We start from the raw sequence: 10,449 nt of genomic DNA, 5'->3' as shown, positions 1-10,449 counted from the left end.
CGGTACATAAGTCTTCAGCTCCTTTACTCGGGACATAAGTCTTCAGCCCCTTTACTCGGAACATAAGTCTTCAGCCCCTTTACTCGGGACATAAGTCTTCGACCCCTTTACTCGGGACATAAGTCTTCAGCCCCTTTACTCGGGACATAAGTCTTCAGCCCCTTTACCCGGGACATAAGTCTTCAGCCCCTTTACTCGGGACATAAGTCTTCAGCCCCTTTACTCGGGACATAAGTCTTCAGCCCCTTTACTCAGGACATAAGTCTTCAGCCCCTTTACTCGGGACATAAGTCTTCGACCCCTTTACTCAGGACATAAGTCTTCAGCCCCTTTACTCAGGACATAAGTCTTCAGCCCCTTTACTCAGGACATAAGTCTTCAGCCCCTTTACTCAGGACATAAGTCTTCAGCCCCTTTACTCGGGACATAAGTCTTCAGCCCCTTTACTCAGGACATAAGTCTTCAGCCCCTTTACTCAGGACATAAGTCTTCAGCCCCTTTACTCAGGACATAAGTCTTCAGCCCCTTTACTCAGGACATGAGTCTTCAGCCCCTTTACTCGAGACATAAGTCTTCAGCCCCTCTGGCAGTGATTCCAGCCTAGACAGACCCCATGGAAGGGGTGGGACCAGCCCACACCTGACCTCCTGAAAGGAGTGAGCAAGGATTGTTAACCCCGCTGTGTCGGCCATACAGGACTGTGCTGGGTACAATACATAACAGCATATTACCTAACATTACATTTCTGTTTATGGTAGTTTTCTTTCAAGTCACAAGGCTTACACCCACCATCTATATATATTAAAACCACTGATGGGTGCAGTGAATAATGCTGGTTATCTGGACACAGTGGCGCCTGTCGGAGAGAGGGGATATGTCAGGTAAAAGGTGAGCCGAATTTCAGTTGATGTTGTGAAAGCAGTAAAATGAGCAAGCGTGAGGATCTGAGCAGCCAAATTGTGATGTGTAGATGCCTTGGTCAGAAAATCTCCAGAACATCGGGTCCTGTAGAGTGATCCTGGTATGCAGAAGTTAGTACCTAGGCAAAGTGGTCAAAAGAAGGAGAAGCAGGGTTATGAGCAGCTCAGTTCTTAACTGGTATGGGGGGGGGGGGGGGGGGGGGAGTGAAGGCGACCCCGTCTGGTCCAATCTTTCTAAAGAAAGAGGTCTGGAGGAGTCCTTCCTCAACAAGCCTCAGCTGCTTTAGGGTTCTACATAACATTAGGTAGGTGGCTCTAATGCTATGGCTGATGGGTTTGGGGATCTCGTTGGCGTCTACGTGATTCCTGCTTACTCTGTCTTGCTGATAGTCATCATCTTCCTCCAGTCTGATGAAGTTTCAGGGCTCCTCAAGTAGAAGGATGCTTATATAGAAGTTGTGCCATTGAGCCGCGTCCCTGGGGCCGGATACAGATGGTGTCCACGGATGACCCCCATGGTGGCCGTTTTTTAGAGCTGGATCCCTGAGGGTAGTGGTCTTCTGCTCCTCGGCACACTGTGACATTCGGGTGGTTAACCACAGAAGGTGACATCACCACCTTGAAGGCTATGACATCACTGGTCTCAGTCTGGGGGATCCTCACATGGCATTCCCATAGGTCTTCAGTTCTAAGGCAGAATAGCTGGGGACATCCATGTTCTGATGTGTCAGATGATGGGGGTGATACTTTGTGAATTTTGGCTGATGATGGATGCTTTGCTCTTTGCAGGGTTGGACGATTGTTTACAGCAATATATCAAAAACTTTGAGAGGGAGAAGATCAGCGGGGAGCAACTGCTGCACATCACCCACCAGGAGCTGGAGGAGCTGGGCGTCACCCGCATCGGGCACCAGGAGCTCATTCTGGAGGCGGTGGACCTGCTCTGCGCCCTGGTAAGCAGCACTGGAGGGGGGGGGCATCATCAGCTGGACTACTACTGAGGATGATGATGATGGGGGTCTTCGGTCACATTCACCTATAGATGAAAGGGGAGAGCAGGACATCCAGTGGTCAGGTTATGCTGGGGGTAGTAGTGCTCTATGTGTAAAGTGTAATAGAATCTATTATGGTCATATACAGTTTTCAGGTTATGCTGGGGTTAGTAGTGCTCTATGTGTAGAGTAGAATAGAATATATTATGGTCATATAGTTATATATAGTGGTCAGGTCATGCTGGGGGTAGTAGTATAAAATCGTATTATAGTCATGTTTTGTTCTATGTATACAGTGTAATGTGTACTGTGCTCATGTCCAGCAGTTGGGGGTTGTAGTGCTCTGTGTGGATATAAGGTGGCAGATGGCGGTATAGTATTCTCCCCGGCTCTCCCGCACATCGCGCCCGTTCTTACAAGGTCTTCCAGGACAAGACGGGAATCGGGGCTATTTTTAGACGCTGCGCCTGCACTTTTATTTATAGGACAATATTAGACATGTAATCTTGCTGCCGCCATGAGTAGCACGCACAGAAAGTGAAGCCTCCATGAGAAGAACGCGCAGGAAGTGAAGCCTCCATGAGAAGAACGCGCAGGAAGTGAAGCCTCCATGAGAAGAACGCGCAGGAAGTGAAGCCTCCATGAGCAGAATGCGCAGGAAGTGAAGCCTTCATGAGAAGAACGCGCAGGAAGTGAAGCCTCCATGAGAAGAACGCGCAGGAAGTGAAGCCTCCATGAGAAGAACGCGCAGGAAGTGAAGCCTCCATGAGCAGAATGCGCAGGAAGTGAAGCCTCCATGAGCAGAATGCGCAGGAAGTGAAGCCTCCATGAGCAGAACGCGCAGGAAGTGAAGCCTCCATGAGCAGAACGCACAGAAAGTGAAGCCTCCATGAGAAGAACGCGCAGGAAGTGAAGCCTCCATGAGCAGAATGCGCAGGAAGTGAAGCCTCCATGAGCAGAACGCGCAGGAAGTGAAGCCTCCATGAGCAGAACGCACAGAAAGTGAAGCCTCCATGAGAAGAACGCGCAGGAAGTGAAGCCTCCATGAGCAGAATGCGCAGGAAGTGAAGCCACGCCAAATGCTTGGATGCGTGCTCCGATTCGAGAGGCAGAAAATCACTATATTTCATAGAACAATCCCGCAGGACTCTGCAAAATAATGTGACACTGTGAAGGGCTATCTCTAGTGGCTCCAGCCTGATGAGAGAGAGAGAGAGGGGTCCATAATGGCCCCTGCACTGATTTTACTCATAGAGAAGTTTTATCCTAACAGCGCACCATGTGGACAGGAGTGGTATTACAAGTACTGATTATCAGTGTCTATACCACATAACAGCGCACCATGTGGACAGGAGTGGTATCACAAGTAATAATTATCAGTGTCTATACCACATAACAGCGCACCATGTGGTCAGGAGTGGTATTACTAGTAATGATTATCGATGCTCATAAATAAGCTTCTGCTGATAGGAGACGACACATAATTTCTGACAGGAGCTTGGGGGCTTTACATGGTTGAGAGTTCATCATACCAAGTGCATACGGAAGACTGTTCCATTTTTATTTTGTTTTTTGCTGGATCTCCCTGATTTCTGATGGATCCTTTCTCAATAGAACATTTATTTAGAGCTGCACTCACTATTCTGCTGGTGCAGTCACTGTGTACATACATTACTTATCCTGTACTGATCCTGAGTTACATCCTGTATTATACTCCAGAGCTGCACTCACTATTCTGCTGGTGCAGTCACTGTGTACATACATTACTTATCCTGTACTGATCCTGAGTTACATCCTGTATTATACCCCAGAGCTGCACTCACTGTTCTGCTGGTGCAGTCACTGTGTACATACATTACTTATCCTGTACTGATCCTGAGTTACATCCTGTATTATACTCCAGAGCTGCGCTCACTATTCTGCTGGTGCAGTCACTGTGTACATACATTACTTATCCTGTACTGATCCTGAGTTACATCCTGTATTATACTCCAGAGCTGCACTCACTATTCTGCTGGTGCAGTCACTGTGTACATACATTACTTATCCTGTACTGATCCTGAGTTACATCCTGTATTATACTCCAGAGCTGCACTCACTATTCTGCTGGTGCAGTCACTGTGTACAGACATTACTTATCCTGTACTGATCCTGAGTTACATCCTGTATTATACTCCAGAGCTGCACTCACTATTCTGCTGGTGCAGTCACTGTGTACATACATTACTTATCCTGTACTGATCCTGAGTTACATCCTGTATTATACTCCAGAGCTGCACTCACTATTCTGCTGGTGCAGTCACTGTGTACATACATTACTTATCCTGTACTGAGCCTGAGTTACATCCTGTATTATACTGCAGAGCTGCACTCACTATTCTGCTGGTGCAGTCACTGTGTACATACATTACTTATCCTGTACTGAGCCTGAGTTACATCCTGTATTATACTGCAGAGCTGCACTCACTATTCTGCTGATGCAGTCACTGTGTACATACATTACTTATCCTGTACTGATCCTGAGTTACATCCTGTATTATACTCCAGAGCTGCACTCACTATTCTGCTGGTGCAGTCACTGTGTACATACATTACTTATCCTGTACTGATCCTGAGTTACATCCTGTATTATACTCCAGAGCTGCACTCACTATTCTGCTGGTGCAGTCACTGTGTACATACATTACTTATCCTGTACTGATCCTAAGTTACATCCTGTATTATACTCCAGAGCTGCACTCACTATTCTGCTGATGCAGTCACTGTGTACATACATTACTTATCCTGTACTGATCCTAAATTACATCCTGTATTATACTCCAGAGCTGCACTCACTATTCTGCTGATGCAGTCACTGTGTACATACATTACTTATCCTGTACTGATCCTGAGTTACATCCTGTATTATACTCCAGAGCTGCACTCACTATTCTGCTGGTGCAGTCACTGTGTACATACATTACTTATCCTGTACTGATCCTGAGTTACATCCTGTATTATACTCCAGAGCTGCACTCACTGTTCTGCTGGTGCAGTCACTGTGTACATACATTACTTATCCTGTACTGATCCTGAGTTACATCCTGTATTATACTCCAGAGCTGCACTCACTGTTCTGCTGGTGCAGTCACTGTGTACATACATTACTTATCCTGTACTGATCCTGAGTTACATCCTGTATTATACTCCAGAGCTGCACTCACTATTCTGCTGGTGCAGTCACTGTGTACATACATTACTTATCCTGTACTGATCCTGAGTTACATCCTGTATTATACTCCAGAGCTGCACTCACTATTCTGCTGGTGCAGTCACTGTGTACATACATTACTTATCCTGTACTGATCCTGAGTTACATCCTGTATTATACTCCAGAGCTGCACTCACTGTTCTGCTGGTGCAGTCACTGTGTACATACATTACTTATCCTGTACTGATCCTGAGTTACATCCTGTATTATACTCCAGAGCTGCACTCACTATTCTGCTGATGCAGTCACTGTGTACACATATGGATTATTAATTATTTATGTTCCGTGTTATGCGTTCTTTCTTTTCTTTACACTTGATCTCTTGAGGATTTGTGTTGTGATTCTATCTTCACTGTGTATAATGAACATCTTCTGCCCCTCATTTTGCCCCGCCTGATGGGCGCAGATATTCAGGTGTAATAACACAGTATATTACATGTAGGCTGTATGGATACGTCCGTGTTTACGTGATTCTGCTGCACGCTTGGGGTGATGGTTGGTTTATTGCAGCCACTGCAACTGCAGCACCTGACTGTATGGGAGGAACCTGTAACGGCTCTTTCTGAATTACCTGGTTATAAATGGAATGCCAGAATGACAGTGGAGACTGACACTAGCTCCATGTAATAGAAGATAAAAACTCACAGGAAGATAAGTACTGCACTATGCATTGTGGTCTTCAAGGGACATAAAACCTCATGTGACATGCAGCAGCTGATCAGTTATATAAACTGCAGCCTGATTGAAAACCAGTAGAATTGTGAATGCAGCTCTGGGTGTAACTAGAGGATCGTTGCAGATGTACTCATCCTGTAATGTACTTTTATAGGGCAGAGGTTTCGCTGGGTGTCTGCTCTGTCCTGTCTCACGTCATTACATTTTGCTTTGTATCTGTGGGGTTCATGTCTATTTATATGAAAATAAGTGGAAGAAATCTTTCTCCAGCTCATAAATTGCGCCTCAGCCTCGTAGCTCTGTAGCTGCAGCTGGTTATGTAACTGATAAGTGAAGCCTGTATTGTAATCAAGTGACAACTGGAGACGTTATAATCACCGAAATTATAGGAGGAAGAGGAGCAGCGACTAAAGATAAGAGGAAGAACTCCGCCCAGCGACAGACTCCATCATCCCTGCCCCATGTATACTATACACACGTAGAGGCCTGAGGTCAGAGAGAGATTCCGTCGCCTGAACATCTGTCTAACATCTTCGTTTCTTACCACGTTGTTGTCTTTGGCCCAATTAGAGAAGTAAAGGAAAAAATTCCACAATTGTCCCCTAAACAGATCAGCTTCAGCGCGGCCTGTTGCCGCTTCCCCACTGCAGTGTTACACTGCTTCCAGCTACCGACTGATGGCTGACTGGTGCTGCAAGAGGATAATTCAGAGGTGGAGGAGGAGGAGGAGGAGGAGAAGGGGGGGTTGCAGTCACTAATGTAGGTGGCGGCGGAAACCCTGATGGAAATAGGGCCCGCAATCCTGGGCGTCGGTAGCACCTGTGCCATCCCAGGGTACGACTCGCTCCCGGCCTCCACAGCGTTCACCCAGTGTGCCGTCAGGGAAATGTAGCGTCTCTGGCCAAAACACTTGTATATGTGTCAGTGGTTAAGTGGACCTTCCCAGTAACTGCGTTGGTAAGGACACGGGTGATGTTACGGGACACATGCTGGTGTAAGGCTTGCACTGCACACTGGGAAAAATAGTGGCGGCTGGGGACTGTGTAACGAGGGACGGACGCCGCCATCAGGCTGCGGAAAGCCTCAGGGTCCACAAGCCTAAATGGCAACATTTCCAGGGCCAGCAATTTGGAAAGTTGCGCATTTAGTGCTATGGCCTGTGGGTGGTTGGCTGGGTATTTGCGTTTGCGTTCAAATGCCTGGGATATGGACATCTGTACGCTGCGCTGGGACACGGAAGTGGATGTGGTCGCTCATGGTGCTTGCAAAGGTCCAGGTGCAGGGCAGGAGCACGTAACACAGAGGAAGAGGAGGCAGTGGTGTGACCCGCAGACACTGATTGTGGACCCAGGAATTCAGCCCACCTATTACGGTGCTTTGATGCTATGTGGCGGATCATGCTGGTGGTGGCGAGGTTGCTAGTGTTCACGCCCTTGCTCATTTTTGTATGGCACAGGTTACAAATTACAATTCTTGCCACCTTCCCAGGTTGGGTCAGTGACTTCATCGTCCACCACCTCCTCTTCCACTACCTCACTCTGGTCATCCTCCTGACTTGTTGACCTAACAACAACCTCAGTTATTGACAACTGTGTCTCATGCTCATCATAAACCTCTTGAGACACTAATTGCCGTTGACTTATTGACAACTGTGTCTCATCATCATCATCCACCTCGTGAAACACTAAATGCCGTTCCCCACCGTCATCTTCTTGTGACTGTGGATGCTTGGGGCATCGGTGCACACAATCTCCTCATGTCCCTCTACAAGTGGGCTTGGCGAGAGGCCCAAATTAAGGAATGGCGATGAAAAGAGCACCTCGGAATATCCGAGTGTGGGATCACTTGTTTGCCGAGACTCTCCATGGTGGGAGGAAGGAGGATCAGGGTGAGGATTGTGTTGATCAGACTCCTGGCTACTGAGACTGGACTTGGTGGAAGACAGGGTGGTGCTTAACCGACTGGAAGCATTATCTGCTGCAATCCAACCCACCACCTGGTCGCACTGGTCTGACTTTGAGAGCGTTGTCCTGCGCCGCCCTGCAAACTGGGACATGAAGCTAAGTATCGTGGATGAGTGTGTTTCTTGTGCTCTGGCAGCAGGCACAGTGTCACCGTGCCCATGGCCTCTGCGTGCACCATCAGCAGCACGGCCACTTCCTCGCCCCTTACTGCTCGTCTTCTGATATTTAGGATGTGCAAACGTTATGCAGGAGATGTAGCGCAGGTAAGGCTACTTTCACACTAGCGTTCAGAACGGATCCGTCTGCATTAAAACGTAGAAAATTTTCTAAGTGTGAAAGTAGCCTGAGCGGATCCGTTCAGACTTTACATTGAAAGTCAATGGGGAACGGATCCGCTTGAAGATTGAGCCATATTGTGTCATCTTCAAGCGGATCCGTCCCCATTGACTTACATTGTAAGTGTGGACGGATCCGCTCGCCTCCGCACGGCCAGGCGGACACCCGAACGCTGCAAGCAGCGTTCAGCTGTACGCCTGGCCGTGCGGAGGCGAGCGGAGCGGAGGCTGAACGCCGCCAGACTGATGCAGTCTGAGCGGATCCGCATCCATTCAGACTGCATCAGGGCTGGACGGAAGCGTTCTGCTCCGCTCGTGAGCCCCTTCAAACGGAGCTCACGAGCGGACAGCAGAACGCTAGTGTGAATATAGCCTAATGTCGCTGCTGTCACCAGCGGCTAATAAAATATTTCAGGGAATATCACAGATATTTGGGATGCGGAAACGTTACACAGGAGATGTAGCGCAGATAATGTCGCTGTCAGCGGCGAAACAATTGCAAGCTCTTTAGTGCAGGTCGCGCTAAAAATATATATTGCTGCCAGATACAACAATAGTCCTTAAAAGGATTTTTGGGTCTCTAACATCGACCCTGCCTAACAAAAAAATCGAATTCAATTCCCTACACTGTCTGTCCCTTCTACAGCACAGCTCTCCCTGTCTAAGGGTCCGTTCACACGTCCGTAGTGTATTGCGGATCCGCAATACAAAGGGCCGGCACCCCTATAGACATGCCTATTCTTGTCTACTATTGCGGGATAAGATAAGGATAGGACATGTTCTATTTTTTTTGGAAGCTGTGGACCGGAAGTACGGAGCCGCGGACCGGAAATACGGATGCAGACAGCACAATGTGTGCTGTCCGCATCCTCTCCATTCCCATTCAGAATTAATAGGTCCGCACCCATTCCGCAGAATTGATGCAGACCCATTCTATGGACATGTGAATGGACCCTAAGACTGAGCTGAACCACGTATCTTCAGGTGCTTTAAAGCACCCGATGACGCGTTCCGGCCAGCCAATCACTGTAATTCCAGCAACCAACATAGCTACAGCCTTACAGTGAGTGGCAGTACTTACCTGCACGTTTATTGGCTGCATAGCAGCAACAAATATGCGGGGAGGAGACTCGAGCATCGCGCTCAAGCACACGCGGTATTCGGCTGAACACTGCGATGTGCCGAGCATGCTCTATCAACACTAGTTAAGATCCATCAAAGCGCAAAAAGCCTATGAAAAACAAACAAAATATGTTCACTTTTATATATATATATAGATATACAGTATTCAGAAAGAGAGAGATTTTTTTTATACTGTTATTTATGTACATGAGAGCTATATTATAGTAATAATATTTTTGTACATAGGAGCAGCATTATAGTAGTTATATTCTTGTACATAGGAGCAGTATTATAGTAATTATATTTTTGTACATAGGAGCAGCATTATAGTAGTTATATTCTTGTACATAGGAGCAGTATTATAGTAGTTATATTCTTGTACATAGGAGCAGTATTATAGTAGTTATATTCTTGTACATAGGAGCAGCATTATAGTAGTTATATTCTTGTACATAGGAGCAGTATTATAGTAATAATATTTTTGTACATAGGAGCAGCATTATAGTAGTTATATTCTTGTACATAGGAGCAGTATTATAGTAGTTATATTCTTGTACATAGGAGCAGTATTATAGTAGTTATATTCTTGTACATAGGAGCAGCATTATAGTAGTTATATTCTTGTACATAGAAGGCAGTACTATAGTAGTTATATTCTTGTACATAGGAGGCAGTATTATAGTAGTTATATTCTTGTACATAGGAGCAGTATTATAGTAGTTATATTCTTGTACATAGGAGGCAGTATTATAGTAGTTATATTCTTGTACATAGGAGCAGTATTATAGTAGTTATATTCTTGTACATAGGAGCAGTATTATAGTAGTTATATTCTTGTACATAGGAGCAGTATTATAGTAGTTATAGTCTTGTACATAGGAGCAGTATTATAGTAGTTATATTCTTGTACATAGAAGGCAGTATTATAGTAGTTATATTCTTGTACATAGGAGCAGTATTATAATAGTTATATTCTTGTACATAGGAGCAGTATTATAGTAGTTATATTCTTGTACATAGGAGGCAGTATTATAGTAGTTATATTCTTGTACATAGGAGCAGTACTATAGTAGTTATATTCTTGTACATAGGAGGCAGTATTATAGTAGTTATATTCTTGTACATAGGAGCAGTATTATAGTAGTTATATTCTTGTACAAAGGAGCAGTACTATAGTAGTTATATTCTTGT

The 10,449-nt window shown here is 45.9% G+C and overlaps 1 protein-coding gene across 1 annotated transcript in view; it reads left to right on the top strand.

Moving 5' to 3' along the window:
* Window positions 1–1,684: 1,684 nt before the first annotated feature.
* LOC120977959 (connector enhancer of kinase suppressor of ras 2-like) overlaps window positions 1,685–10,449 on the top strand; it is a 535,146-nt gene continuing 526,381 nt past the window's right edge. The window contains exon 1 of the mRNA XM_040406152.1: window positions 1,685–1,873. Within this exon, the coding sequence (XP_040262086.1) occupies window positions 1,685–1,873 (189 nt within the window). The remainder of the gene's footprint in view (window positions 1,874–10,449) is intronic.

This window comes from Bufo bufo, chromosome 8 (genome assembly GCF_905171765.1).
Source record: "Bufo bufo chromosome 8, aBufBuf1.1, whole genome shotgun sequence".
NCBI classification, from domain to species: domain Eukaryota; kingdom Metazoa; phylum Chordata; class Amphibia; order Anura; family Bufonidae; genus Bufo; species Bufo bufo.
Note: the sequence above shows the minus strand (reverse complement) of the source record. Positions and strands in the feature narration are given on the sequence as shown.